General features: G+C 42.1%; 2 protein-coding genes across 6 annotated transcripts; one reads left to right on the forward strand and one right to left on the reverse strand.

Annotated features, from left to right (window-relative positions):
- Window positions 1-316: 316 nt before the first annotated feature.
- CLNS1A (chloride nucleotide-sensitive channel 1A) lies at window positions 317-25,076 on the forward strand. Of its 4 annotated transcripts, none has more exons than XM_075742557.1 (7): window positions 317-508; window positions 2,710-2,857; window positions 4,790-4,895; window positions 5,634-5,744; window positions 6,214-6,387; window positions 8,184-8,268; window positions 23,786-25,076. In XM_075742557.1, exons 1-6 carry the CDS (start codon window positions 360-362, stop codon window positions 8,249-8,251), a joined length of 756 nt encoding a protein of 251 aa, XP_075598672.1. In that variant the 5' UTR covers window positions 317-359; the 3' UTR covers window positions 8,252-8,268; window positions 23,786-25,076. The 4 variants fall into 4 exon arrangements, with proteins under 4 accessions (XP_075598672.1, XP_075598671.1, XP_075598674.1 ...); XM_075742556.1 differs by lacking the exon at window positions 23,786-25,076 and adding an exon at window positions 10,841-11,456; XM_075742559.1 differs by having other exon boundaries at window positions 318-508; window positions 2,710-2,846; window positions 4,782-4,895.
- AQP11 (aquaporin 11) lies at window positions 13,678-27,381 on the reverse strand. Of its 2 annotated transcripts, none has more exons than XM_075742553.1 (4): window positions 26,972-27,381; window positions 26,205-26,858; window positions 21,007-21,123; window positions 13,678-15,068 (listed from the first exon to the last, which is right to left on the reverse strand). In XM_075742553.1, exons 2-4 carry the CDS (start codon window positions 26,797-26,799, stop codon window positions 15,016-15,018), a joined length of 765 nt encoding a protein of 254 aa, XP_075598668.1. In that variant the 5' UTR covers window positions 26,800-26,858; window positions 26,972-27,381; the 3' UTR covers window positions 13,678-15,015. The 2 variants fall into 2 exon arrangements, with proteins under 2 accessions (XP_075598668.1, XP_075598669.1); XM_075742554.1 differs by having other exon boundaries at window positions 26,941-27,355.
- Between the last annotated feature and the right edge of the window lie 597 nt (window positions 27,382-27,978).

Here is a 27,978-nt window from a genome sequence, read left to right on the forward strand (position 1 = left end):
ACAGACCACATCGCTCTGGAGAGAGACCACGACTCACCCTCAGGAACAGGGCCGTTTTGGGGTGAAACACCGTCCCCTCCCCTGCGGGTCGATGATGAGGGGGAAATGACTTCAGGGAGAACGACAGCCTCCGGTGGTGCCCTGTGGTGCCGAACGGCCCGTCCGCGCCCCCGCTCCTCAGGCCCGGCAGCGGCGGACGACGGCCGCCCAAAAGGCGGGAACGGCTCCAACATGGCGGCGCCACCGGCCCGCACCATCGAGACGTGCCTAGAGATGGCCCGGTTCCCCCCCCCCCGTGAGGACTTCCTCTTCCGGTAGCCGTCAGGGCGGTTCCGCTTCCGGCGGCCGCGGAGGAAGAGATGGTGGAGGAAGGAGGCGGCGGCGGCGCCATGAGTTTCCTCAAGCGGTTCCCGCCGCCGGCCGAGGGCGTTCGCCACCAGCAGCCTGACACGGAGGCGGTGCTGGCGGGGCGCACCCTGGGTGCCGGTACGCTCTACATCGCCGAGAGGTGAGGGGGGTGGAACCGGAGTGTGTGTGTGTGTGGGGCGGGGGGGGGGAGGCTTCGGGGTGCGGGGGCTGCGCTGAGGGGGCTGGGGGACCGTCGTGTGAGGGGCTGCCTTGTGAGGGCACTCCCTGAGGGGACTGTGCGGGTTATCCGGAGAGGGCCGACTTGTGGGGGCGTTCCCTGGGGGTTGGGGGAGACCAGGCCGGGAGGGCCGCCTGTGCGGGGGCCGTTCTCCCGAGGGGGCCCCTTCCCTGGGGAGGGGGGGACACACCTCCCCTGAAGGGCTCCCTCCCCCGAGGTGATTGTGGGGGGGTCTCCTCTGAGGCGACCTGCCCGAAGGGGGACGTGGGACATTGGGATAAGGGAGGGCCGTCGTGTGGGGGAGGCCCTCAAAGAGGGCTGCGAGGGGAGTTCCCGCTATTCCTGCTCTAAATGGCGTTTTAAACAAGGCAAGAGGGAACAGCACAGCAAGGGAGCCCGGCTGGCCGGCACCTGAAAAACACGGCTCCTCTCTTCCGTTGACAGGGCTGTTGGGTTTCTGCTGTTCTTAACTACTGTGAGTCTGTGAAGTCTCTCACGTCGCGTTAATCACGTGAACGCTCTATGTTCTTACTAGGCAGAAATAAGTTAGGTTGTTCTGGAAGGTGTTATCTGAACTCTATAATTTCCTTTAAATCCTTCCCACGTTGTACAGTTCAAGAAGACAGCTTGTCAATAAAAGCAGTGTAATTTTTTTTAATCGTGGAAAAGTACTCCAAATGTATTACATTTTTCTGCACTGGAAGAGCGTTGCTAGAACAAAAACGTCATCTGAAACGTGCACTGAGAAGTGAATTATCTTTTAAAACCTTTAGACTCTGAAATGTTTATAAAATGGGCAACGAGGGGCTTTTACCCTGCCTGAACTTGTTAGTGATGTTGCGTGCCTCTTGGAGAGGAATCTCTCTGGAATTTCAGTCACTGTTTTGTTTAGTTGTTTGGTTGCAGATACAAGGGGTTCTGTTCATGCAGCATCTGCTCTCAACGCGTATAACGTTGAGTTTCCTTGTAACTTGCTTTCAATAGATTTTTGTGCGAGGCTCACACAAGTCTGCCAGCTTCCTTCCAACGTGTTTCTAGCACGTCACAGGGCTTTTACCAGAGTCACTTGCTGGTAATGAATAGAAAACGCCAGCGTTTGCAGGAGTGCCGTGCTGTGGGAGAACCGGGAGGACGATGTGGCTTTGGATCTGTGTACTGACTGCGTCAACAGCTGTAAATGTTGAGAACTGGCCGATCGAGGCTAGGAAAGAAATTCCGCGCTCCCACTTTGCTAGCTCTTGCTCTCAGCATGATTTCCCAAGGCGAGGAATCTTCTGTGGCCTTTTCATTGGGTTTGTCCCTCTGCATAAACCTGTGAATGCTGGGTGTCGTGTGTGGCAGAGGTCTCGCTTTCTGCCCCTCAGTATTTGCGTTCACCGTGTGACCTCAGTGATCACAGACACCCAACACTAGCTTGAGTTTGATTTCTCAGCTGCTAGAAAAACGTTGATCCTTCCGATATGAAGGAGGTAGCGGCCCAGTGGCGACAACCTGTGCTGTCTCTTGCTGTGGTTAGGGATGAAACTGAAAATGAGGGGAAGCAGAGGTTATATAGCACATAAGTTGCGAGAGGGAAGAAACCACAACCTGGCTTCGTTAGCTCTGCTGATGGCAGAACTGGTTGTTTTCCTGCGTACAGGCTATACCCACATCAGATCTATATTCCTCTAGAAATTACAGCAGTGACTTTCTTGTCCTAATGTTCTCTTTGTCTTGAAAAACCACAGAACATTTAATAGTTGGAGTTATAAATCACACTCTGGAACATCTGTAGTTATCTTTGGGATGATGGATATCTACAGGGAAGAGAAAACGAAGAGGCAGGGAGGGAAATTCAGGTTTTAGTACAAATGTGATAAAGCTGAAAGCGTTTAGGGTGCTCAGCTTCAAGTTCTTTAAGAAAAGGTTTCTTTTACTTCAGCCATCAGTTAATGCCATTGCAAGGTCCTGCTGGGGCGGGTCCAGGACTGTGTATTACCTGAGAGTGGGGTAAGTGTCTTGTCCAGAATTACGCGCTCTTTTGGGGTTGCTTTGCTTTTCTGCAGGCGAGAGTCAGGTACATTAGATTCCTCTGTTAGTTTCACATTTTATTTTATTTTTTTTCTTTCCTCCCTCCTTGTTAGTCGCCTGTCTTGGTTGGAAAACTCCGGAGTTGGCTTCTCCTTGGATTATCCCACCATAAGTTTACATGCCGTCTCCAGGGACCTGAATGCCTACCCATGGGAGCACTTGTACGTCATGGTGAATGCCAAATTCGAAGGTATGCCCAGAGTGTTGCTTAGTGTTTCCACGCAGTCCTGAGCAGCATTATTTCTTCTTCAAAAAGAGTAAATTTTGGTTTTAAAAATTATGTGCTTTATTCAAGTCATAGCTTGTATTTTCTTTTTCATTTCTCCAAAGGACAGTTATTTTAGAAGTATAGCTTTGTCTCTGTTTAGAGTCACTTCTGCTCTCAGCATGTGAATACGTACAGCTGGAGCCACTGAAAATTGGTTCTCTGCTCTCTTATGCTCATTTTAAACAATTTAGTTGCTCTGCTGTCTCCCTGTGATTCCAGCTTAGGTATCATTTTTGCTTTATTGAATTTATGTTAATGTTGCTACCCTCTCCAGGCTTTATGAATTCCTGCTGTTTCACATTAGCCTGCAAGCTTTCATTCGTTTACTCCCACAGCTTGCTTAAAAAAAAATGACAATAGCTCATGTTACCAGGCTTAATGGATCTTTGTAGATTTCCCACAGAACCAACCTTTTGACCATTCTTGCTTTGACCTAGAGAAAACAAACTTTCTGTTTTATTGTTTGTATGAAGATTTTCTATATTTTTGTTGTATTGATTTTTTTTTTTTCCTTGTGGCAGACCTGTTAATATTTGAAGTGTGTCATAAACTGCCATCTCAATTTGAGTAGCGAATGTTAAGTCTTGAGCAGGTCTCCTTTTCCCTTCATGTCTACTAGTCGTTGTAGTTAGAGGTTAAAATCTGGCATTTAGTTTTTCTTTAGTCTATATACTGAAAGTACTGACAAGACTGAGGAGGCAGAGGTGTTTTTCATCTATCAATACTCTTCATTATTTCTTTCTGTTGTGTTAGTAATCTTCTCTGACAGTCTGTCACTACAAATAGTAAGAGAACGTGTATGTACACCTCTTGGTTTGTCTTCCTCACTCTTCTTTAACTCTGCTTAATTCTGAAGTAAACTGAGCCTAGTCTGAAGAAAGATGTTGTTTCCAGCTTTTTATTGATTCTGATAATTGTGTTTGAAAATACAGATATCCTGTGACAGTCTTTATCTATAAATCTTTAATAGACTGATTTCTGTGGGGTTTTTGTGGTTTGTTTTTTAAAATATATGAACTCTGGCTACAGTAAATCTACAACAAGTAGATTTGTTCAAGTCTGTCCCTGGCTTGGGATTTTAACTGCTGAATAGTGTTAAACCCAAACCTCTTCACTTCCTTGGCTGCAGGAGTCTTCATTTTTCAGTTGGGCAGGGTACATTTTGTTCTTCCTCTGAAGGTTTTTGTTGCGCGCTCTGTGTTTGTGTGCCTTGTCCTCGCCCCTTTTTTAGAAAAGGCAGTCGGAGGTTGACTTCATTGAAAACAGAGAGCCGGGCTCAGCAGTAACAAGCTGTGCCTGCGGGTGTCAGTTGGAAAAGAATTGGGGTAGCTTCCTTGAACGCTTCATTTTTGGGGACAGCGGGCTGGCAGCTTCTTGGCTTCTTCATATTCTTGGTGGTGCCAGTTTTGTGTCAGAAATCAAGTAGAAATCTTCTGTATATGTCACAGTCCTCTGTGAGAGGCCACGCTGGAAATGAGTTGATTTCATGACAGTGGTGTAAAGGATCTGTAAAATTCAGGTGATTTAAAATATAAGTATGTACAGCATTGTGCACATAAATGATAGTGATTGAGAATTGTGGGGGTTTTAAGTTGTTTTTAATAAGAATCAGGCAGTTTTCCTGAAGTACGTGAATACATCATGTAACCATTACAGAAATCTGAAGTCCTAAAACTACAAATAGAGAAGATTTTGTGTGCATTGCATAATGTGGATGGGAGTGGGTTGGTTTGTGCCTCTCAGGTTGTGTCAAGATTTCTGATTTGATTAGGTGGCTGTTCCTGAAAGAATAAATAAACATGACTTTATTTTTTAAAAAATAAACGTGTGTATCTCAAATCTTTCAATTTCCTGAAGAGGAGGAGACAAAAGAGGCTCCCATGGCTGAAGGGGAGGAAGAGGAGGAAGACAGCGATGACGATGTTGAACCAATCGCAGAATTCAGATTCGTACCTAGCGACAAATCAGCATGTAAGTGAAGAGGGACATCGCATTTTGCCTTAAAGTCCTGGCTATATGTGGAAGCCACTGGGGTGTAAATGTTGTGATCCTTTACTGTCCTTCTCTAATTATTTGATTTCTGTGTGCTGAGAACAAGGTAAATTGTTTTATCTTGCTTGAAACTGGAATATTTCAAGCAGTCGCTTCTCAAGGAAAATTCCAGTGCTTTAAAATAGAGACTTTTAAGTATAAACATATGACAGAGATATTCTTATCTGTATACGTTTCCAGAGAACTTGTATGGGAAACATCTTTTTAATTGCAAATTCAGTGATAATTGAGTCAGCGGTAATTTCATTAGGAACACGCTAATGTCTAGATGCAATCGCTGGAAAGCAGTTGGATCCCATCTGGTGTGGAGCTTACAGTTGGATCCAAGTCTTAAGAATCTTGGGTTTAGATGCTGCAAGGAATCCTGTAGTGGGTAACCACAGACTGACTTGTCCAGACATAAGCATTTATCATCAGTGAAGTAATAGAAAAGTGCTGTTAAGAGGATAAAGCACCAGGCTGGATCTAGGAAACCTGATTTATTTCTTGCATGGCCCCTGGTTTGTTGGATGATCTTTTCAAATACAAATTCAGTGATGGTTCTGGTAAAGGAATAGCCTCAATCTCTCCGATCACTCAGTCCAGGATTTCTTGCCTGTTGTTGTGGAGTATCAGCGGAGAAACGAGGGAGGTTTGTGTTCATTTGTGTTCCTGCAGTGGAAGCCATGTTTTCAGCAATGTGCGAATGCCAAGCTCTGCACCCAGACCCAGACGATGAAGATTCAGACAACGATTATGAAGGGGAGGAGTACGATGTTGAGGCCCACGGTTTGTTACGGTTGTTTCTTTTGAAATACCTACCAGCACTTTGCTACTTGGAACTTCTCCTACGCTGTCTGTCATGAGAATGGTTTGGTCTGTTAAGAAGTTCCTTGTTTATTACCTTGCCAAAACATTCTTTCTGCCACAGGCACAGTATAAAAACTCAGAAAACTGCAGAAAATCTGTAGTTTAGCTCTCACAAATCACTGGAATTCAGAAAAAAACATTGTTCTCATTCTCCTGAGACGCAAATACCAGCCTTTCCCATTCCCGGTGGGCATGCAAGCACGAGTTCAGTGCCCATGCTGTGGTGTGGTCAATTCACATCACTGTGTATATTCTGTAACTGATGTAATCAGCCTTTCAATCTCATTTAATTTAAGCATAACTGATCTAGCTGTTCTCCTATTCCTCCACCCCTGCTCGATCCAGGCTCCTAAACTCAGGTCTGATAAATATAAACTTGTTTTTGCAGAGCTAGAACAAGGTGACATCCCGACCTTTTACACTTACGAAGAAGGATTGTCACATCTAACTGCAGAAGGTCAGGCCACTCTGGAGAGGTTAGAAGGCATGTTAGCCCAGTCTGTCAGCAGTCAGTACAACATGGCTGGAGTGAGAACAGAAGACTCAATAAGGGAGTTTGAAGGTAAGAAATGCTTTTGTTTTACTAAAGAATATATGAAAGCAGTGGTTCTCCAGTCTGGCTAATCCACAAACACTAGGACTAGGCAAGTATCCTACTTGATGATGCTGTACCGCACTGCGTGCGTCAACCACAGGTTATAAAAATGCCTGTGGCAAGTTGCCTGCCATGGACTGAGGGCTGCTGTGTTAAAGAATGAGGACCTCTACGTTAAGAATTCTTGATTCTTACTGGTATGATTTAAGCTGAGGGAGGGGAGAGTGAGATGAGATGTGAGGCAGAAATCCTTCCCTGTGAGGGTGCTGAGGCCCTGGCACAGGTTGCCCCGAGAAGCTGTGGCTGCCCCTGGCTCCCTGGCAGTGTTGAAGGCCAGGTTGGATGGGGCTTTGGCAATCCTGGGCTAGTGGAGGGTGTCCCTGCCCACGGCAGGGGGTTGGAACTAGATGGACTGTGACGTCCCTTCCAATCCAAACCAGTCTATGATTCTGTGATTTTCTGGAATAGTGGTAGGGTGAAGTTGTTTTAGGATTAAAAAAAAATAAATTAAACTTGTCAATCTACACTGGGATTAGGAAGCAATTTCCACTCTAAACAGGTAATAGTATTTTCCTGAAAATACCCTAAATCGTAGGTTAATAATTGTCTTTACAGAGTTCAGTGTGAATTGGGAATCATTGAAATACACTGGACCATCTTCTTTTCTGAAGGATGCTGTCTCTTAATGCTGCTGATTGTTCAAATGTGTATTTAAGGAGTAAGGCTTCTTTTTGTCGGAATAAAAACAAATTTTTTGTCAGAAAAATCTCAGATTTCGCCCTTTCTGTATGCTGTTTTCACTGGAGCAATATATTACCTGGGAGAAGAACAGGGAAATAGTTTAGTAGTATTGCTTCTTTTTTTGATATAAATGGCAGTGGTTTAGTACAGCCTGATGTTTTTGAAGGATGAAAAATGATGCAGCTATTGTGGATTTCTAGCTATCAGCTTGCCTAGAGTAGTCAACGGAATAATAACTAATCTGTTCTGATCTACATGGATGATTTTTTAATCTTTATTTGCTTTGTCAGTTGTTTACAGGTTCTTTTTGTTCCACAACTTTGAATAAGTTTATATAATGTAAAGATAACCGTAGGTGATATGCTTGTGTTTTAGCAGTGCCCTTCACTAGAAAATTCTGTCAGGTGTCTGAACTCCAAAGTCTGAAAATTAAAATAAATTGAACAGCAAGTACGCCATGTGTCTCAAAAGCCATCTTCATCCGTTTTATTTGCCGTCCTAATCTTACTTCCTACATTACTGCTTCTTGGTTTGCTACAATTAACAGCATCCCCAAGGCTGCGCAGTTTGAGAATTGTGTTATTTTTTGACATTGTAGCATAGAACGATTGTTCCTTTTACCAACTTTATGATTGCGGAGAGCGGTTTCAGAATAGGATCCAGCCTCTTTCTGTAAGAGCATAATTAAAGCTATTAAAAGGAATTATGCCATTTGTTACACTGAAACTTCATTTAAAAAAAAATGAAATAGTTTAAATCCAGTATTTAAGTCTTTTAATAAGGTAGGGTGAGATGAGGTTGTAGGAAGTGGTGATGTCTTCAAGTGTCCGACTGATAGAGCTGGAACAAAACCACAAACTTGTGAGCACATCAGATTCCTTAGGGCGCTTTCAGAAGTTCAGCAACGGAGTTTTCTGTTCTGGCCATCTCTTGTCAACAGAGGGCACTCACTCTCTTTCGTATGATAACGTCATCCCCTTGCGAGCCTGCGGTGTTACACAGCGTTGGCTGTTGTTTTTCAGATGGGATGGAGGTGGACATAGCACCAGTAGTTGCGGGGCAGTTTGAAGACGCTGAAGTCGATCATTGAGGAGGACGTATGCTGCTGTAAGTTCTTCTGTCTCCCAACACCAATGCTTTTCAGTCCCGCAGAACCTTCCGTCTCTAATTTGTGTAATGCAGACGATCTTGGATCTCCTACGGGAAGTATCTTGTGATATCAGGATGATGGTGATTTATTTACAGAAGGAAAAGGTAGCTGTGGTTATCACAAGTATGGAAGGATGTTCAGTGATCTGTCCAAAATTGCCTATTGGCATAAACCATGACAGCATGTGGGTAACCTCTGTGGACATGCCTGTCTGGAAGACAGGTCAGCTGTCCGGTAAATTAAGAATTGTCTGACCTCAGAGGCTGGTAGATGCTGATACATGAACGCTGGAGCCATTGCTGGGAAGTTACTGTCCTTAGTATCCATTATTTCGCCCTTAGTGTCCAAGATTTCCCAGGCCTTTCAAGGGGGCAGAACACTACACAGCGCTGCCAAGTCCATCTCTTCCTTCACTGTAAGTGGAGCAGGAACGGTTCTCGGGAAAGAGTTCGGTTGTCAGAAGTGCACAACTCAGAGACAACACCCTGCTTAGGTGGTTGTGCCGCTGCGCCCTCTTGCCTCCCGTCACCTGTACTGCTTTTCTCCTGTCTGTCGGTGGCATTACAAGATGTGCCAGCGTTTCCTCGCTGGCGCTGGGTGGGAGAGGACTGTGTCTGTGGTGACACACAGGCACAGCGGGGTTGTGATTCCACTCTTGCTTCAGCAGTGCTCGCTAGTGCACCGTTGGCATGTGCCGCTCAAGCGGTGGTGCGTTGTGCCGGTGCTTCTGCCTTGCTAGGAAGTGGGACTGCCAGCTCTCGCCTTAAAGTGAGCACAGAACTATCCCACTTGAAATGCCGGAGAAAACAGTTGTGGGGCGGACAGCCAAAAGCTTGGGGGAGATAAAAGGGGCAGGGGAGGAAAGGGCTGCAAATAAGAAGAAGAAATGCTGAAAAAAAAAAATCAATGGAAACAAGTCAGGAGTAGTTGGTTAGAGATAAAGAAACTGGTTGCAGAGGGGTGATGTGCATCTGCTTTTCTCCTCCATTGCTTATTTTACTTTGCTGTTAATACTCTTGCAGTTCTGAAAGTCTCTGAGTAGCCCTATGTTCACTTACTGATCTCAACCACTGCCACTGAATTAGTATTTACCGTTTGGTGTAAGAGCTCAAACTTTTCTTCAGTTGCTCTTCCTACCCTGGACTTTGCAATACAGAGAGGAGTTTTTCCAAAAAAAGTCAAGATACTGGTTGGTTGCCTTGTCACTGGACAGTTATCTTATTTGATAAAGGACACACTTTAAAAATAGGGAAGATTCTTCAGCTGTAGATGAAGTTCTTCTTAGTGAACAGAAAGCTTGGCTCTGACTCCATCTCCAAGATGATTTTGGTCCATAGTTTATTTAAAAAAAAAAAATTAAAAAACTAAGATCATGCTGTTGACAATTCAAATTTGAATGCTTATTGTCCTGGTTTAAACTTGAGCAGGATTAAGGAGAGTTAGTGGCTGGTAGCAGATCTCTAAGGAGCCTGAAAGCGCTGGTGGAAGTGGTGTTGACTGATCTTCTAGCAAAGCACAAAATACACCCTGTAAGAAGTAGTTTTGATCAGTGGAATGCTTCCTGCTGCTTACTCCGTCCTTTCCATGGTGCAGCACGTGGCTGTGGGAGATTAATGCTGTGAGAGGTGGTTGGATAGGGAGTCCTTCTGCTGGTGCTGATCAGAGCTGAGAAGCTGATCCCTCTTAGGGCAGATCTATGCCATGCAGCGTCAAGCGTTGCAATGACATCACTCCAGGTAGCAGTTTGGGAGCTGTGGGTGTGATAGGCCTTTTTAAAGTAACCACCAGCCTGAGTATGCTGATGTAATCTAAGTTGAAAAATGTAGGATATACGGCAGCAATAAACAACTGGAGGTGCAAAGTTCAGAGAACAGCTCTTGGAGATTTGCTAATCGCCCTGCTAACAAGTTTGAGCATGAGGGTGGCTTGGTTCTACACTCTGAAAATGGAGGCAAAGAGGGAGCATGCCGTGGCCTCGGTACTCTGTGGAGCAGCTCAGCCTTCTGAACTGCAAAAACGATCTACAGGAACATCTTGTTGGTGATCCTTTAGGGAGCAGTGCACTGCCCTGCCTCTAAAGCGATGCCCTTGTGGGATGCTCGTGTTGCATGTTACTGCTCGTTACCCAAATGAGATGTGACAGCTGCCTGCTGAAGCTCCTGGAAGACTTGCTGACAGTCGATGTGGGACATTTCCACTGGTCTTGTAATAAGCGGTGTTTTGTCTGTCCCATCACGAGGTTGCATAATTGTTCCAAAGCAACTGGTGGTGTCTGTGTGCGGTGGTGCGACGGGGTCTTCCAGGGCACAGGCGTACAACCGCGGATTGTACGTGCGTGCTGTCCTTAGCTGACCTGAGTTTAGAGCTGCAGTCCAAGGGGAAGATGCTCAGCCCTTCTGAAAATTAGTGGGCTTGCAGTGAAGTGCTGTCCTCTGCGCCTGCAAACAACGGATGGCTACTGCTCTGTGAAGATTAATAAGCTTTTATTTTAATGCCAATTATGTAAATTTGGTGTCTTCTATCTTTCAGATTCCTCTTGTGGCACTTCCAGAATAAGCTGTAAAACTGAAGGCATTGCAGTGACTATCGGGAGTTAACCTTTCTTTTAATGACCTAAGCTTAGACATCTTGGTCTATAAATGCTTTTATAGATGTTTAAAACAGGGTTTGACATTTGTGACCACTATAGGGTTATTTAAAAACAAAACAAAAAACAATAAAACCTCTTGCATCTAACACTTGAATGGGGCTAATCAGGGGTCGTTTCAAAGAAGCCTTTGTAGGAATTCTAGGACTTCAGAAGTAAAACTAAGTAGAACAGAATTTTAGATTGTCCTAGAATTTTCCATATTTTTGTACCTATTCAGCAAGTTGGTGGAGTATGGAAACAGACACGTTACCAAGTTTGACTAAAATGAAATCGGGTTGGCCAAGGATTAAAAGCAAAGCTAAATTTAATGCCCCTCAAGTAACTGGCTTCATCAGTTCAGTGCTATTCCTTTCATTTCTCTGAGAGCAGAGTTTGGCTAGTAAAGGAGATGGAATAAAGTCTGTAAAGTCCTGAAAAAGAGAACTGTTTTGTGTCTTTGTATTAAATGTTAACAACATTGTTAAATAAACTAAGATTTTTGTATCTCACAACCAACTCTGTGTTGCAGTTCTCAGTCCTTTACTTCAGCAAGTGGCTGGCAACTCTGAGCTCACATGGTTTGAGTTTTAGCACTCTTGTAACAAAAAAAAGCAAAGCCATTTTCATCAGTTACCTGGAGAATAAAAGGGCAGAATATTTGCACAGTGTGCCTGTGATTTTTTTTTATATTTTTTCAATATTATTCAATATTATTTCAATATTATTTTCAATAGTTATTTCAATATTATTATGTTGGTATCTGAACAGCTTTCCTTAGCAGCCCTACACTCTTGGAATAGTACTGAGTGGTTCCGCCCTGCTTAGCACATTGGGATATGGTTTGGTTTCACGGTATGTGAAAATTATAACCACTCTTTGCTGAATATTCATTAGGAACACCAAATTAGTGATGATGTAATAGTGTTGTGAACTATTGACATTGCTGAATAAATTATTTAGCATGTTATGCAACGAGGCGTTCTACAAGAATGTCTTTCCCAGTCCCTTTGTATGTAGATGTATATATATTTATGTAAATATATGCATGCTTTTGTTAGGGATACAGTGTAACAAAGGAGGGCACAAGGTGATGCTTTAGTTTTTGCACTGGGATTTAGAGAATCTCTGCATGGTGAGGTTTTTGGGACAGCTAAGGAGTACTGAAACTTTACCAACACTGTTGTTTAGGAAAGAAAGCTCATACAATTCTAAATCACCATTCATGGTTTAAACAGCTTTTGGATTTTTAAATTATTTTGTTTTCTGGTGTAAATCTTAGTTGTTGGAGTGTGGTTTTCATATAAAACTGCAGACTACCTGTCACTTATCCTGGTAGGTGGGTACAGTTAGCCTACAGAGCAGCGGGATTATTCGCAGCTCCTCTCTACTCACACTATGTCCAAGCAGTAGGAAGCTCCAGAAAGGAGGATTTGTGTTGTATTGATGCAGAGCAGCAAGAGCAGATACTTTATGATGCTTCCAGTCAAATCAATAGAGCGAAATTAATTTTGATCAGGTGGAAACAAACATGGATGAACCCTGAAGGGAGCACTGAGATGTGTCTTGGGTGGATTTACAAGTTTTATTTTCAATAAAACTGTATTTAAGCTATGTGTCAGTGTTCTGGGAACACTTAAAGGCATTCATTATTTTGAATGTAAGAATATTAATTTTTGTCTGTACCAGTTAAATTCTTTAGTTCCTAACTTAGCTTTCATTCTTTCTGGTACTTTTTTTTTTTTTTTGCTTCTGTTTTGCCTTCATTTAGTCAATTTCTTATCCATTTCTTCGTGATTTTTTTTTTTTAAATTCTACTTCTCGTGGCTATAAATAGAGCAACTACTTGTTAATCACCCAGATTTGTATCAGTTTTTTTAAACTATATGTTATGCCACAACAAACAATGTAGATGTACAGAAGTCAGATCCGACCTCTTTGCTTTATGGACTTTGCTTTTGCAGGCCATCAAAAATGACGTGGAAGTAGGGCCTCTAATCTAACAAAACTTTGCTGCTTCTAGGTTTGGATCTCTACTTTCTCTTTTCCCTGGCTGCCCGCGTTTATGCTCTTTGAGATTTATTTTTGAGACCTTTACCCTGTGGGCCTCATGGGCTCAAAGGAAACATGCAAATCAGTTGATTACGTAAGGCTCATTTCTGTAAGAAATGAGGCTAAAAACTGGGCTTGAGTGTACCGGTAAAGGCACAGTCCCAGGAAGGGGCGGGGGGGGGGGGGGGGGGGGGGGGGGATCAAATCTGCAAGGTATGGATCACTTTAAAATAGGTAAAAGTGATAAAAAGCAGTAAAGCAAGGAAGTGACAGGTAGAAGCCTCCCAAAGCAGTACATGATATAAAAGGACGTGTTTTTCAGAGGTCTTGTGCATCGGGTTTCTGTTCTAGCAGTCCTCCGTGGCTGAGTTATAAATAAGCAGATGAATGTAAAACCAGCTAAAGGATCGCATCTTACCCGGCTCGGTGCGGTGGCGTGCTGTCCTTGCCGTGAAGAGTTTTACCAAAGGTAAGTTTCCTTTAGCAGGCCTGCTCGCACCAGTAAAGGGCTGCGGAATGGTAACCCGGCAGTTGTAGTTCTCCTCAGTGTATTAGCAGGCTACGTTTTTTAGATTTTATTTGGATGACTGAATACAGGGTCATCATGGATTAAGACTCTTTTGTATGAAAAGCATGTCCAAACAGTTGATTTCATTTTGCAATATTATTTTAAATATACCTTGGAAAATTAAAACGAGAAAATATTTTATTGCAACAAGTAAGAAATTACATGAAAGTATTTACTTCCCGAACTCTTGCAAAAAAGATAGCTGGCAACCGTGGCTGTGTCAGACTTGGTTCATAATTCTACTGTGCAAAAAAACCCTAATTCCCTCCCTTCCTCTTAGAATATGGTCTGCAAGGTGACTTAGGTAATGAGCAGAGAGGCCAACTACTGGGACCTTTCTTTCATCTCTCCTTTCAGACCTAGTAACTATAAAGTGAAAAACTGAATTTAGTCTTAAATTTGAAAAATATCTTTTGGCATATATATAAATTAAGATGCATCCAGAAGAAGAAGCCTCATGGTAGAAACAGAACCTCAGAGGATGGTACCTGTCGGTGTGGTCTCAGCTGAGGCTATAAGAGGCATGTTTGTGCCAGTTTGCATATGTAGCTTTCCTGTGGTTTTAGCTCTTTTATTTATTCTCCTACATTGCAAATTCATTTATTTCAAGAAAAATATCTGATAAGAGTTACATAAAATCAAGGACAAATCAAGTTCCACATGATTCATCCCTATTCACTGTGTCTATTTCACTATATGAAGAGGCAGCAGTAATCTCAGATAAAGTAGGGTTTGTGGGTTTTGCCTCAAATGCCCTTTTATGTGTGTGTCTACAGAATTTTATGGTACTTTATTACCGTTCTTTCCAACAAAGATAAACATTCAACAGACTATAATGGGACAGGATGGGGCAGAACCTTCCTTGAAAGGAAGCGAGGGGTTACTTACCAGCACTCGGGTATTATTAAAACATTGCTGATCCTACAGACTTTTAATTTTGGTGTAGGGTACCTCTAGAGTAGAGCTGTGGAGACTTCTAGGGAGTAGTGTAGCCTTTCTTCCTCTGAGGTATGTATATTGCAAGTAGGAATATGATGAGGTCAATATAAGAATGAAATCTTCAGCTCTTTTTTTGCAGGTGCCTTCTACAGGAAGAAATCCAATAAAATCAAACCTTGAAAGGACTGGGTATTTCTCTAAAATTAGTTTTACATGCTGTTGTAATACAGGTCAGCAAATGGCACTTAGGGCTAAAGTGACAAAGTTCCAGTGTTTTCAGTCCTTCACATTCATATGGCTTAACTGAAAATGTTGGCAGATAGTTTCAAAATCCCAATACGCTATTACAAAATAAGTATTTGAATACAAAGTTGTAAGTCAAATATTTCAAACATGAAATCTGAAAATACAACTGAAAGGTGGTATGGGAGTCTGTCAGCAGTTTTCTGAAAGCTTCATGTCTGCAGATGTTGAAAGTATTTTTTTAATATAGTACTGCTAGATTTCAGAATTGATGTCTCAGGATATCCGAGGAAGGATTTCATCCCATATAAAAGCCACAAGTATTGTACCTGAAAAGAGAAATTACAGAAAGGACCTTTATTTAAATGTATTTGGGAAGAACATGGTACTGGTATTGAAAATAAAAATAATGTGTAAGTATTTGAGTGTCTAACATGCAATACAGCAGGGACTGCAGAAAAATGGAATTTTCTGTTGAAAGGGCTGTCAGTGCTTTTTGCAAACACAGTCTTTTTCACAAAGAAAGCTTCAACAGACTATGCAAGTGATCCTTATAAGTTAATAATCTTGTTTTGCTTTGTATATTTAATGTTTTCATTCTGATCTGTATAAGCCAAGCCACAGGCAGCGCAGTTTGATCAGGTAAATCCAACACGTGCACCTTCCTGTTGCTGTGTCAGGCCTCCTTTCTTTGTAGCTGGACATATAAATGACTGAACCAGCAGCTAAACCTCCATTCCTCAGCTGACTGGATAAGGCTGAGTTTTCTGGCAATGTCTGTTTTGATAATGACATCGGTTTTAGGTGCTGCAAGTAGGTATAGGATAGTGGGGTTCGGGGTTTTGGTTTTTTTTTTTTTTTTGTTTGTGGGGTTTTTTTTTTGAAGAGCATTCTAGTTTAGGGTTTATTCTGAAGCTGAAAAATGGTAAAGTTAGAGACTGTAGGTTCTTCATGAGAATCTCAGAATATTTCAAGTTGGAAGGGACCCATAAGGATCATCAAGTCCACAGAAAAGCACCTAAATCTGGTTTATTGAGACCTTTTTTTTTTTTCCTCCTGGAAAAACTGGTATATTCTGTTTCAGAAATGAAGATGATTCTGGTTGATAGTGTTCCTCACCCTAACTTGTACTTTATGAAGCTTCCTAGCTCTTAAAAATGCCGATTGGAAGGGATTCTCTCTAGTCCAGTCTCCCGCTCAGTGCAGGACTATTGCCTATGCCGGACGGGTTAGTGTGGCTTTGCCTAGCAGAGTCCCGGAAACCTCCACAGATGGAGACTAGCACTTCTCCAGGTAACCTGCTTCAATGTTGCTGCACCCTTCTGAAGGTTTTCCTGGAGGCTAATCTGAACTTCCCATGCCACAACTTGTGACCTTGCTGTTACATTGTCTGCCAATGAGAACAGTTAATCTCTGTCATCCTTGTAACGACTCTTCAAGTAACAGTTGACTGGTCTTAAAACACCCTTCCACCTCATTTTTGTCAGTTCCCTCAACCTCCCCTCACAGATCAGGTACTCCAGGCCCTTCACCATCTTGGTAGTCCTCCACTGACTGGATCCTCTGTTTTCTCCACATTGCTCTTGAACTCTAGACCAGACATGTTCAGATGCCACCTCACAACCACTGAGTAGAGGGAGATGATAATATCCCGTGATGTGCTGGCCCCAATTTGATGAATCACATGGTTTGTCTTGCAGAAAGAACAGACTGTTGTGAACACACTTGCATTGAGGTCACTATTAAACCTACTCAGGACTATCAACCCCAGTACTGACATCAGCATGCTCTGCATGTTATTGGCCCTCAACCAGATGTCAACCCATTGATTATGACATTTTGAGGTCAGTGGTTTGGCCAATTTTTATTCTAACAGTCTTTTTGTGTGATGCCTACTTCTTCGACTTTCAACTAAGAACACGGTGGGAGATGGTGTCAGAAGCCTTACTAAAGTGAAGGTATACTACATAGACTCTGTTCCAGCTGAGCTTTGACCTTCCTTATTTTGTTCCCACGTGCCTGTGCAAAGCTTTTTATGTTCCTCCTGCCTGTCCCTGTTTCCACTTATATGCCTGCCTTTGTTCATAGGGAAGCTCCTTGTCTAGCCAGCAGAGAAAGGCTTTCTGTCAAAATTCCCAGTCTAACTACAGGACAGATTGTTCCTGCACATCAAAATGTGTTACTGAGCTCTTAGTAAGCTTTTCTGGAAAAATCACCTTTCCATGGAATACTTCTGCCATTTGTGGCAGCTTCTGAGGGAATTACTACCGACCTAACAATTCCCTAAATAAGCAGAATTTTGTTCTCCTGAAGTCCAAAGTCTGAACAGCTCTGCCAGTTACCTTCCCAGCCTTTCTGTGGACCTTGAACTCTTGTGAGGGCTACACCCAAGTGGCCACATTCACCACCAGTTCCTCCCTGTTTGTGTCAAGTACAGGATTACCACTCACTGGCCCCTTTGTATTTGCATTTGACTTGATCAGTGACAGTTTTGTAGGAACTTCATTCACTCACTGGATAAGAGTTTTGCTCTGTCAGATGGTGTCTGCATAGCTGAAAAGCCCTAGGAAGATCAGGGTCTGGGAGTAGGAGACTTCTGGTAGTTGTTTGTTGAAACCCTCCTTTGCTACAAAGTCCCTGAGATGCTCATCACTTCACTGCACATGGGCAATTCCTCTTCCCTTGCTAAGCTAAGCTCCATGCTTAAGTGTACTGAACTTGACAGAAACCTCTGAATACCCTCTCTGACCAGAAAGGTGAAAGTTTCACCTGTAGTCTTCTTCCTTGCTTACCTCCTCCATTTATGTCTACTGCTAAGCAACTTTTGTGGCACTTATTTTCTATCCTGGTGGTGAAAAAAGATTTTTCTTCTGAGTAACAGTATTGGTCTTTCTGGTAAAACTGATCTAAAGAACTGGGCTGGAGCATCTCTCTTATGGAAACAGGCTGAGAGAGTTGGGCTTGTTCAGCCTGGAGAAGAGAAGGCTGCGGGGAGACCTTGTAGGCCCCTTTAGGTACTGGATGGCTGCTATAAGAAAGCTGGAGAGGGGCTGGTGACAAGGGCAGGGAGTGACAGGCCAAGGGGAATGGCCTGAAGCTGCAGAAGGGGAGATGGAGATGAGATGGGAGGCAGAAGTTCTTCCCTGTGAGGGTGCTGAAGCCCTGGCACAGGTTGCCCCGAGAAGCTGTGGCTGCCCCTGGCTCCCTGGCAGTGTTGAAGGCCAGGTTGGATGGGGCTTTGGGCAACCTGGGCTAGTGGAGGGTGTCCCTGCCCATGGCAGGGGGGGTGGGACTAGATGGGCTTTGAGGTCCCTTCCAACCCAAACCAGTCTGGGATTCTATGATTCCATATACCGAATGGTCTCAATCTCCTTGTCCTCATGCGTATTTGCTACACCCATAAATGAGATCATATTGCACTTTGCACAGGTAATTTGAAGTTTCATGGTGTGCTAGTCCATGGTTCTGCATATGGTAGTTATTACAGCAAGTCACAAAAAACCCTAAGACTCCTAAAAGAACTCCCCCAAATAAGAACAAAGTAATTTAACCATCTAAGATGCTGTTGCTGGGAAAAGTGAGACATCAAATTAGCATACAGGATCATAGAATGATAGAATGGTTTGGGTTGGAAGGGACCTCAAAGATCATCTAGTTCTAACCCCTCTGCTGCGGGCAGGGACACCCTCCACTACACCACGTTGCCCAAAGCCTCATCCAGCCTGGTCTTAAACACTTCCAGGGACCTGGTCTTAAACACTTCCACTTCCACTATGACTCTGCCAGTTTCTAGGAAGTCTGAAACAGTATTTCTGCTGACACATGGATTCTGAAAGTAATTTTTACAATTAAATTTAAAATATCCCTTCCCTAATCATCTACTTTTATGATTTTGCTTAGAGGTTCTTTTTGCAAGAATTTTATCATCATCATAACAGGTCATTTAGCTAGATGCCTCATCATTTGGTCCAATTTTAGAAGAAAAAATTCTATTCCTATTATTTTCTTATTTTCAAAAAGTGTCAGAAAAAATTCATTTCATGTTAGATTTGTAGATGTGTACTCCTGTATTGGTCAATTCAGTTTTCAAATATAACCATCTCCTCTATACTTCCATCTCAAACATCTTACATTTGTTTACAACTCTTGGTTTGTAAGATAAGGTCTATATGTGTCCATGAAGCTCCCTTGTTTTGTAATGAGATATTTATATTACCAATAGACTTATATTACCAATAGACTACTCAGCCCTTCAGGTGATCCACTGACCTGAGATCTGTAACAAAATGTTTGGCTACAGTAGTGACACTGCACAAAAAGTGAGGTGTGCCCAGTACTCACGTCTTTACAACTGCTTGGTCTGGAGTTCCTGTCCCTCATAACTTAAAAGACAGCATTCGATATATTCTGTATGTATTTTTTATAAGTTAACTTATGATAAACTGTTGTTTATGAATTTTCATAGAAATGTAACATTACTCCCTAACCGCATTCTAAATTCCTCAAGTCACGGTTCTATTTGAGTTAACATCTGCTGATTTTCTTACTCGAGACGAAATCACCCGAAGGCTTTCTGTAAAGCAGTTCTGCAGGATGCATCTTGCTGAATAAGTAGAACATGGTGTTTGAGAATGCCTCCTGTTTCTTTAGATCGCTTGCCAAAATATTAAATCCCAAGTACTTACAACCTGGAAAATCTCAAAATGGTTATCAGGTTGAAGTCAGTTAATATACCAGAAAGCTAAACTTGAATTCTGAGAAATATTAATGATATTTCATCAGTTCATCAGCATGATGCTCATCAGCTTTTCCTAAGACATTTCATTAGCTACTAACTGGAACAGTAGATGGGCTTCTATCAAGCTTACTCTGTTGTTCAGTATTGTTCTGATATCTAATTTAACAAAATTGTATTAAAGTGAATTTTAGTTACACTAAATATTCTGTCTCCATTTTTGACTGAGTCAATACAAGTAGAACATGCACAAATGTGAACTCAGACAAGAAAAAGAAGTTATTTGTTATAACAACTGGAGCCCTTTTTGAGATGTTCCCTGTGTACGTTTCACATGCTGTTGTACCTTCATTGCTGTTGTACCTTCTAATAGGATTAACAGTCATGAAAGAACTTGGTATTAGCAGACTGCTGCTTTATATACCGTCTAAGCAGAAAGCTCAAGATTTGTAGGGACTAATTGTAAACAGTCAACGGCATCAAGTATTACATGGAGCACGTTCATCTGCACACAGCTAGAAGTTAAAATCAATAGCTTCCAAATTAAAACCATAATTTAAGTTAGAAAAAAAATCCAGTTACAAATATTCCTTATTCTTAAACTAAGAACAGATTGTTTCCAACATTGATTGGGGGAAAAAAAAATAGAATGGGAACTGCAAAGTTTAGACACTATGGAGATAAAAAAGATTTTATATTGTAATAGTAATAATTTAGAAAGCATATTTTAAGCACTTGTCCTAGTACCTGTGAGTTGTGTTGTTTTTTTTAATCAATCATCCCCGTGTTCTTGTATACTGTCACAAAGCAAGACAAAAACTGTGTGCTAACCAGCATGTTTCTCTTTTTGAATTTAATCAGGCTAATATTTACTTTCAGGTAGCCCCTTCTCCTTTTTAATATTCTGCTAGAATCTACAAGTGGGCCTTTGGTCAGTGTGAGAGCATGCAGCATACCTCAAAGAGGCTGGATTTTAATACCAAGGCATAAAGTCCAAACAATAGGCAGCTTTGAAAGGATCACACTCCAGAGTAAACAGCTGTTGGTTTATAACTAACTAGTTAACCCTAACCTAAACACTAACCTTTTTCCATTTAGAATTGTGCTGTTGTGGTTTTTTTAGTAGGTAAATTATCTTGCTCAAAATATCCCAAAAGTACTTAGACTTTGAATATGACATCTAAACTAAACAATTATATAACCTAACATGGTTGTTTCTTAAACTGATCAAAACAGTAGATGTTGTTTTGTGAATAAAACTGTTGTTTAAAACTCAGTATTAGATGCTTGATTCACAAAACAGAGTGTTACAGGTGTTTGACATAGAGCATTAAACAAGTTTAAAACATGTAGCTTACAATTGCAATACAAAACCACGCTTCTGAATGACTTCTACACAGAAATTATTATTCACTATTTTCTGGATTTTATTTAAAACAGAAAATGAGCAGGCTATCAAATAAAGCATAGACATTTTTTGAACCTTGTACTAAATAACACTTTCTCAAATACATAAAGTATTAAGAACTTACCTAAGGAAGGTGCTATCCAATATACTAGTGAATAACTCAAAAATTTGTCATAGAAACAATTTGGATGTAATGAAAAAGCCAGTGCTGGGTTAAATATTGCTCCTGTGAGATTTCCACCTGCAATACAATGTAAACAATATGAAATGAAACCATTTTTCTTCGTGTTTATTTTAAATGAATATTGAAATGCACATACACAATACTGAAAGAAATGTATACTCTACAATAAAATACGTTAGCAGAAACCATTTGAACAGATGAACTCCTCTGAAGTTATTTACCAGATAATATATGTTTAACTGTTTTCTAAAATGTTTTAAAATACCCAAAGCATAGGATATAACTTTGTCTCTTTCTAGCAAATACTGTTTGAAGGGATGGGTTTGGCTAATGTTGAACATTTCTGTTGATAAAACTATAAGCTGCTTTGCTAATAGTCTCTATCATGCTTTCAGAAGAGACAGAAATTACACAAATATTAGTGAACAAATACTGAGATTTCATTACATCCCCATGTCACATGTAGCAAGCAAGATAATGGAAAAAATGGCCAAGCGCTGTTCTTGCTAAACTGACCTCTACACTTCCTTAATAAAACACTAATATTATCATATTGATTTCTAGAATGCTAAGATTATCATATAGTAATAACTTGGCAAAAATCCTTCACAATCATTCTATATGTTATTTTGAGAAAATAAAAGCAAATCCCACTCCACACTCATGAAAAAGGAAGCTTAAAGAAGCCAAGCATCTCTCCTCACTTTCCTCTGACTTCAGATGTAAATGGAGCACCTAAACATTCTCTAAATAACTAGATCCAAACACATTACACTCTGGGGACTAAACTGTAATTACACTGCAGATGAACCCAGCGTTTAAGTGGTTTTAATTCTGACATGTATTGTTCCTCTCATTGCATTCCTGCAGAGAAAACATTACTCATAGCAAAAATAACTGTATTTCTGTACTATTAGTTACTAACCACCCCGTATCTGTTTTATCCATTAATCAATTCCCATAAAATATTATATAATTGTGTCTACTTTCTTAAAGCTTATTCTTGAGTTTTCCCAAATAAGCTAGTATGAGCTTTGAACTTTCCCTTTGTACAAATACCATGCTGCTGTAACCCTCAATTTGTTATTGAGCATGCAATCATTTACCAAAAGTTTTAGTAGGGTCTTTGTCATTCTCCTGTATTTTTCTCCTATAGATTCAGTATTTCTTTTACCATTATTACAGTTCGGGAAGGTTTTAATCTTTGTTGGCCTACTCACTTTACTCTGGTTTTACACTTGTTCTCAACAGCAACTCAGATTTACTGTGCAGTCTGTTATTCTGCACACTGACAACTTCACTGTTGCCAGGAAGGCCATCTACAATAATTTACTTTGGTTTAACCAATTTATTCACTGCTTCTGCTTTTATATACACAAACACAGATTCAAGAGTAGAATTTCACTCTCAGGAGGCAGTTGCTGTTTCCAAACATTAAACATTAGAGTTTTAACTGCTGTATTTCTTCAACATTCATTACTAATAACTCCTGGAATATCAACCATAGGTCAGGGCCATGAGTATAATCTTACTTAAAAATATTTATTAAATAATAAATAGTAAATTATTTTATGGCAAAAGAAGTGTAACATCTTTGCTGTTGTACACATGAAAACTTAAAAAGGTGAAATAATGTGATCCACACAATGTGACAGAAAGTAATTTTAACTTTTGAAATTACTAAAGACAAAACGAAAATTAGGAAGAAACTTGGAATTAAAAAATATATATATCATCTTAATCTTGATAAGTCAGGCTCAGAAACATCTAACCAACTGCATACAGTTCTGACTTCATTGTAATATTGCCTGTAAATGAAAAAGTCCTCAAAAGGTGAATTTTTTTTTCTTCCCCTAACTAAATATTTTCCCGAAGGAAATAGCCAAAAATATTCTTTACCAACACGTGTATGGCCTGCATCCTTAGCTTCCGAATCATTCCCTTAATATGCAAAGACATAACATTCTCTTTTTCCTTCTATTCAGTAGAAGAAGCAGTGAATGCAGTATTGGAGACTCTGCGTACAGTATGCATTATTATAAAAATTTGATCTGTGTAAGTCTATATATTAAAAAAATCCAAATATTTTTAACTATGAAGAAGTAGAAGAAAACTAAAAGGACAGCTTGTAATTTTGAAAATACATACTGCATAAACTGATGTTATTTCTTGCAGTAAGTTGCATGGCGTACCTAAGTACCTTTTATGGGGCACGCACAACAGTGACTTGTCAACATTTATATAAACTTTGTCAACTATATAACTACAATTTAATGTTTTTGAGCCTTGTATGTGTATCAATACATTTAGATGGGTGTAAGCCACAGGGATATGGCTATGCTTCAAAATTTTATCTAAACTGATTGGAGTAAGAGATATTCCTCTTTACTGTTCTTTTTTAGACTGCAATCATTCATCTTATAGAATATAGCTTTCAAACATATATTAGAACGTAATTCATGGAATGAACTATGATATACTATGTATGGGATGTATTTTCTAACATTTCTGTTTCATTCATAGCTGCAATAAACCAGGATCCTGCAGGCACAATTGATTTGTTTTTTAAAATCAGAGTGCAAAAAGAAATCATTAGCATGAATTTTATTTTGTAAATTTAATGCATCTGAGTTCCCAGCTAGAACACTGTATCTGTCAAATTAAGAGTCTGAAAAATCATTATTCATACAATATTCTCAACTATTTGCTATTTTTGTAGGAAAAAGGAAGAATGTTATCAGTTTGCCTAAATTAGCATTGCTTTGCCTAAATTTGCACTGGTGGCTTAGCCCTTTGGTCCTGAGTGAGCAAGAAAGACCCATTCCTCTTAAAGACGTGCTCCAGTTCCTTATAAACAGTTAACGAAGAGGTACAGAAGATTTCCTGAGAATGATTCAGCACAACTCAATTAAACATCTGCCTGTCTTCAAAGCCTGCAGAGAACTTGGCCTGCTGGAGGCCACTAGCCATAACACCTAATTTGGAAATCACTCTTCCTACTGCTGCGTGTATGAAGCATGGTTTCTCAAACTGGAGGTGGAACAGACACGGCTAAGGCCATGCCACAAGACCCGTGGCAGTGACTACATCACAGAAAGAAATTAATAGCAGCAGACTGCTCCCACACTTGTTGTATAATAGCTCAGTGATAGGAATCTTGGGTTTTACGCCCTTCTCTACTTCAGGAGGCTTCAACTCACATGTAGGAGTGCACAGTAAACATTGGGCTCATGACTACTGCAGGTGGGAGACTGCACTTTTCACCTCTCCTTTCAAAACTCAAGAGTACAGCAAAGAGTGCAAACCTTAGGAAGCTCGGAACTGAGTGAACAAGAAAGAATTAGATTTTCCATTAAGGAGGGGATAAAACTAGGTTCAGGATCTGCTTCCCCGAACGCATATATATTTTTACAGTTGACTTGATTCTAGATTAAAAGAAATGGAAAGAAAAATGTCCAGGTAGCACAGGGTATTCTGTACACGATACAGCACAAACTGTTCATGTGAAAGAGGCCTGAGCGCAGTAGGTCTGATGTTTCCTAGAAGTACATGCAAATTGATTGCACTGGATGGTAGAAACATGTTCAAGTTTATGACAAGGAAGGGGACTTGGTACGCAGCCTTCTCCTGCTAGAAAAAGATATGAGACCAGCCTGGCCAATGACACTAGGCATAAATTCTTTGTATGATGTAGCAAAGAAAAAGGCAATGTGACACATATTATTTTATAGAACGATTTACCAGGCAGGAAAGGAATGTTAGGAATCCAGCTTTCTATGCTTGTAGAAGAGGTAGGATAATCTTTGGCTACACTTCTAGTGAGCAATTCAGAAACATATTTAATGTGCTAAAACACATTGACACCTTGCCTCTGCCTTCAAATATTAATTTTAGAAAGTAGTTCAAATTGCTAAGTTAATTCTGAAAATTCTCCATGGATGACTTTTAATTTTTCAGGTATTAGCTAATTTCAGCTAAACATAATGAATAAAGGCTTTTTCATTAATACATCTGAAAATTTGACTGTACTTTATTCTACTATATGCTATTATGTTAGATAGCATAATGCAGTTAAATTTTTTGGACAAGATGTCAATGACATCCCGGATGTTTGCAGATAAGAGCGTGATCTTCCTCGCTCATAAAAGGATTTGACCATTTCCTAGGTGACTTTCTCCATGGTGGGGGCTGTAGCACAAGCAAGGCACTCTGTAACCATCTCTCACCTCCCTGTACCCCAAACTACACAATCTCCTCCCCAGTACAACCAACTCCCTGCAGGGCTGTCCTCAAGTGGCGTTAACTCTGGCACTTCACCGGGGATGACAGGGAGCATCAGCAGTCAGCAGAAAGAAGTTCAGACTGCCTCCCCTCACCTCTTCCTTCCCACTGGTCCAGGGAAGCTGCGCAGGTGACAGTGCCCCAGCTCTGAGAAGCACGAAGTGATGGTCAGGGCATTACACAGACATTACACAGGGCATTACAGAGACATGAGACTCTTGTAAATGCCATGATATGCCAGGCACCTAACTTTTTTCTTTTTTTTTTTTACATTTGGTTTCATGAGGTATTATTTTATCATTTCTGCATGCATTCTACAAATAACCATTCCTGCTTCTGATTTAAGGATTTAATGCAGTTAAATAAACTGCATTGATATGAATTATGCATTATTTAAAACGCAGAACTTCCATATTGCCAGTCTGTACCGTGCCATTGCACAGTCAGCATTTTTTTCTCGATGCAGACAGTGGTGCTCTCTCGCAATGCCACTTGCAAATCAGAGCACATTGTATGAAATCTCTCATGCTATATGAAGTCAGATTATGAAACGATCCTTCTCTGAGATATTTTAACAGTGTTCTGTGAAACTCTTAGCTGTATTTACTTGTAGATTTGACATAGTTTTAAATTCATAACTCATTTCATTCTTAATCCCTCACCTGCCTGGAATCTAAGCAGACAAACTACATAAACTCCAAACGAACTCTGCAAATACAGGACCAAAGACTTTCCTTGATGCATTTGTTTGTAATCTAAGAAAAAGAATTTTGCATCTTAAAACTTTTAAGAAAATAAAAAAACCCTCTTCCATTAAAACTTTATTGCAGGAACAGAGAAAAACAAAAAAGACTAACCTGCATACACGAGCATGGTGATGAGTAGAGCAATCAAATGGACTCGGTATTTGGAATTAATGCTTTCCACTCGCAGGATGGTCAGCTGGAAAACAACAGAAAAGAGCAGTTCTATGCAGAACGCCTGCGTCTCTGTAGTCTGCATGGGGTTGCTGCAGCCCTGTGGGAGTGCTCCAAAATGTGGTTCTGCCATCTCCAGGCTCCAGATGAAGTGCATAAACACTCTGGCAAGCACTGCAGCCACGAACTGAGCACCGATCTTGAGTCCACCCATCTTGACCGATATCCCACCGCCCCACATTGGCTGCAAGGTGCCACAGGGATTGCATGTGCTCCCAGTCAGAGTCAAGCCGTGCAGGACGGTGAAACCGTAGGTGAGAGTGAGGGAGGTATGCGGCTTCGGCTCCACATTGCCGAGCAGGCAGAGCTCGTTAGTGCAGGCGCAAATCTGGAAGGTGCTAAACATCTCCAAAAGGAAAGTGCAAAGACGCTGGTGGGAGCGCAGCCGGCGGCGGGTTAATCTCCTGCACAGCCCCACTGTTACCATGATGCCGGCCATCAGCAGGAGCGAGGTCCCGACCCCACCGACAGCCATGGCGGGAGTTTCACAGGCCGAAGGACTCGAAGGAGTTCACCCTGGTCCAGCCCCACCACCTATGGGGAAGAAAGAAAGCGGGAGAGGGAGGGAAAATGACCACCCTTTCCCTTCGAGGTAGGAGCCAGCTTCTGTCCCCACCTGCTCGCAGCCTGCGAGATGTCTGACTCACCCTCCGCCTGACGGGGAGCAAAGGGCAGGGGAGCCCGGCTTTGACAGGGGTGAGGGCAGGGGGATCCCTCTCCCCTCTCCCTACCAGGGAAGGGGTTAGGAGGAAGGTCTCTCTCTGCGGTGGGTCAGAGGCACGGGGAGAAGGACGAAGGGAACTCTGCTTTCCCTCAGCCCCTCCGCGGCGGGGCGGACGGAGCTCCCCTCTCCCCTCAGCCTGCGGGGGTAGAGCCCCCGCTCTCGCCCACGGGGGAACAGGAGGCGAGCCAATTTCTCGATCGGGTTGATAGCGCGGCCTCTCCGTAGACAGGCGAAACCAGTTAAAGAATAAGCTCCGTTCCCGCGGCGGGGTGAGGCGAGACGGCGTCGCCGCCGCCTCCTCGTCCTCCTCCTCAGTCAGGCGCTGCGCGACCCGGGGCCGCCGCCGCCGCCGCTGGCAGCCCGCGAGAGGGCTGCAGGGACTGCGCATGCGTGCGGTGCCCGGCGGGGGGCGAAAGGCGCTGGGAATGGCGCGGAGCGGGGGGGAATGCGGTGCGCGCGCCCGGCGGGCTGGGGCGCGAGGCGCTGCTGGTGCCTTCGCGCGCGCGGGCTGCGGCCGTTGGTGCTGAGGTGAAGTGAAGTGAAGTGAGGAGAGGTGAAGTGAGGAGCGGCCCCTGCCCGCCAGCCGGAGAGCCGACAGGCAAAACCGAGCTGAAAGCTTTTAGAGTGTTTTCCCACGTTCTTGGGAACCTCGTTGCGCAAGAGGCAGGTGTGTGGGTTAATTCAGTCTCTTCCTCCCACTCGCTTGCTGGGAGAAAGGTGTTTGACAGCGCCAGGAGGAGGCAGGTGGTGATTCTTGGGCTTCTCCAATGGAAGTAATGCTAAAAATAGGTTGTGTCCTCATGCTGCAGAAGGTGGTATTGCTGGCTTACATAGCAGACCCCAAATGGTCTTGAGAGGGCCCTGAAAAATATCTCTCTTTTAAGATAACTTTTTATACCTAGTAACTGAGAAGGGTAAGCCCAGTGTGAG

The sequence above is a fragment of the Balearica regulorum genome, chromosome 1, assembly GCF_011004875.1.
Source record: "Balearica regulorum gibbericeps isolate bBalReg1 chromosome 1, bBalReg1.pri, whole genome shotgun sequence".
In the NCBI taxonomy this organism is placed as follows: Eukaryota; Metazoa; Chordata; class Aves; order Gruiformes; family Gruidae; genus Balearica; species Balearica regulorum.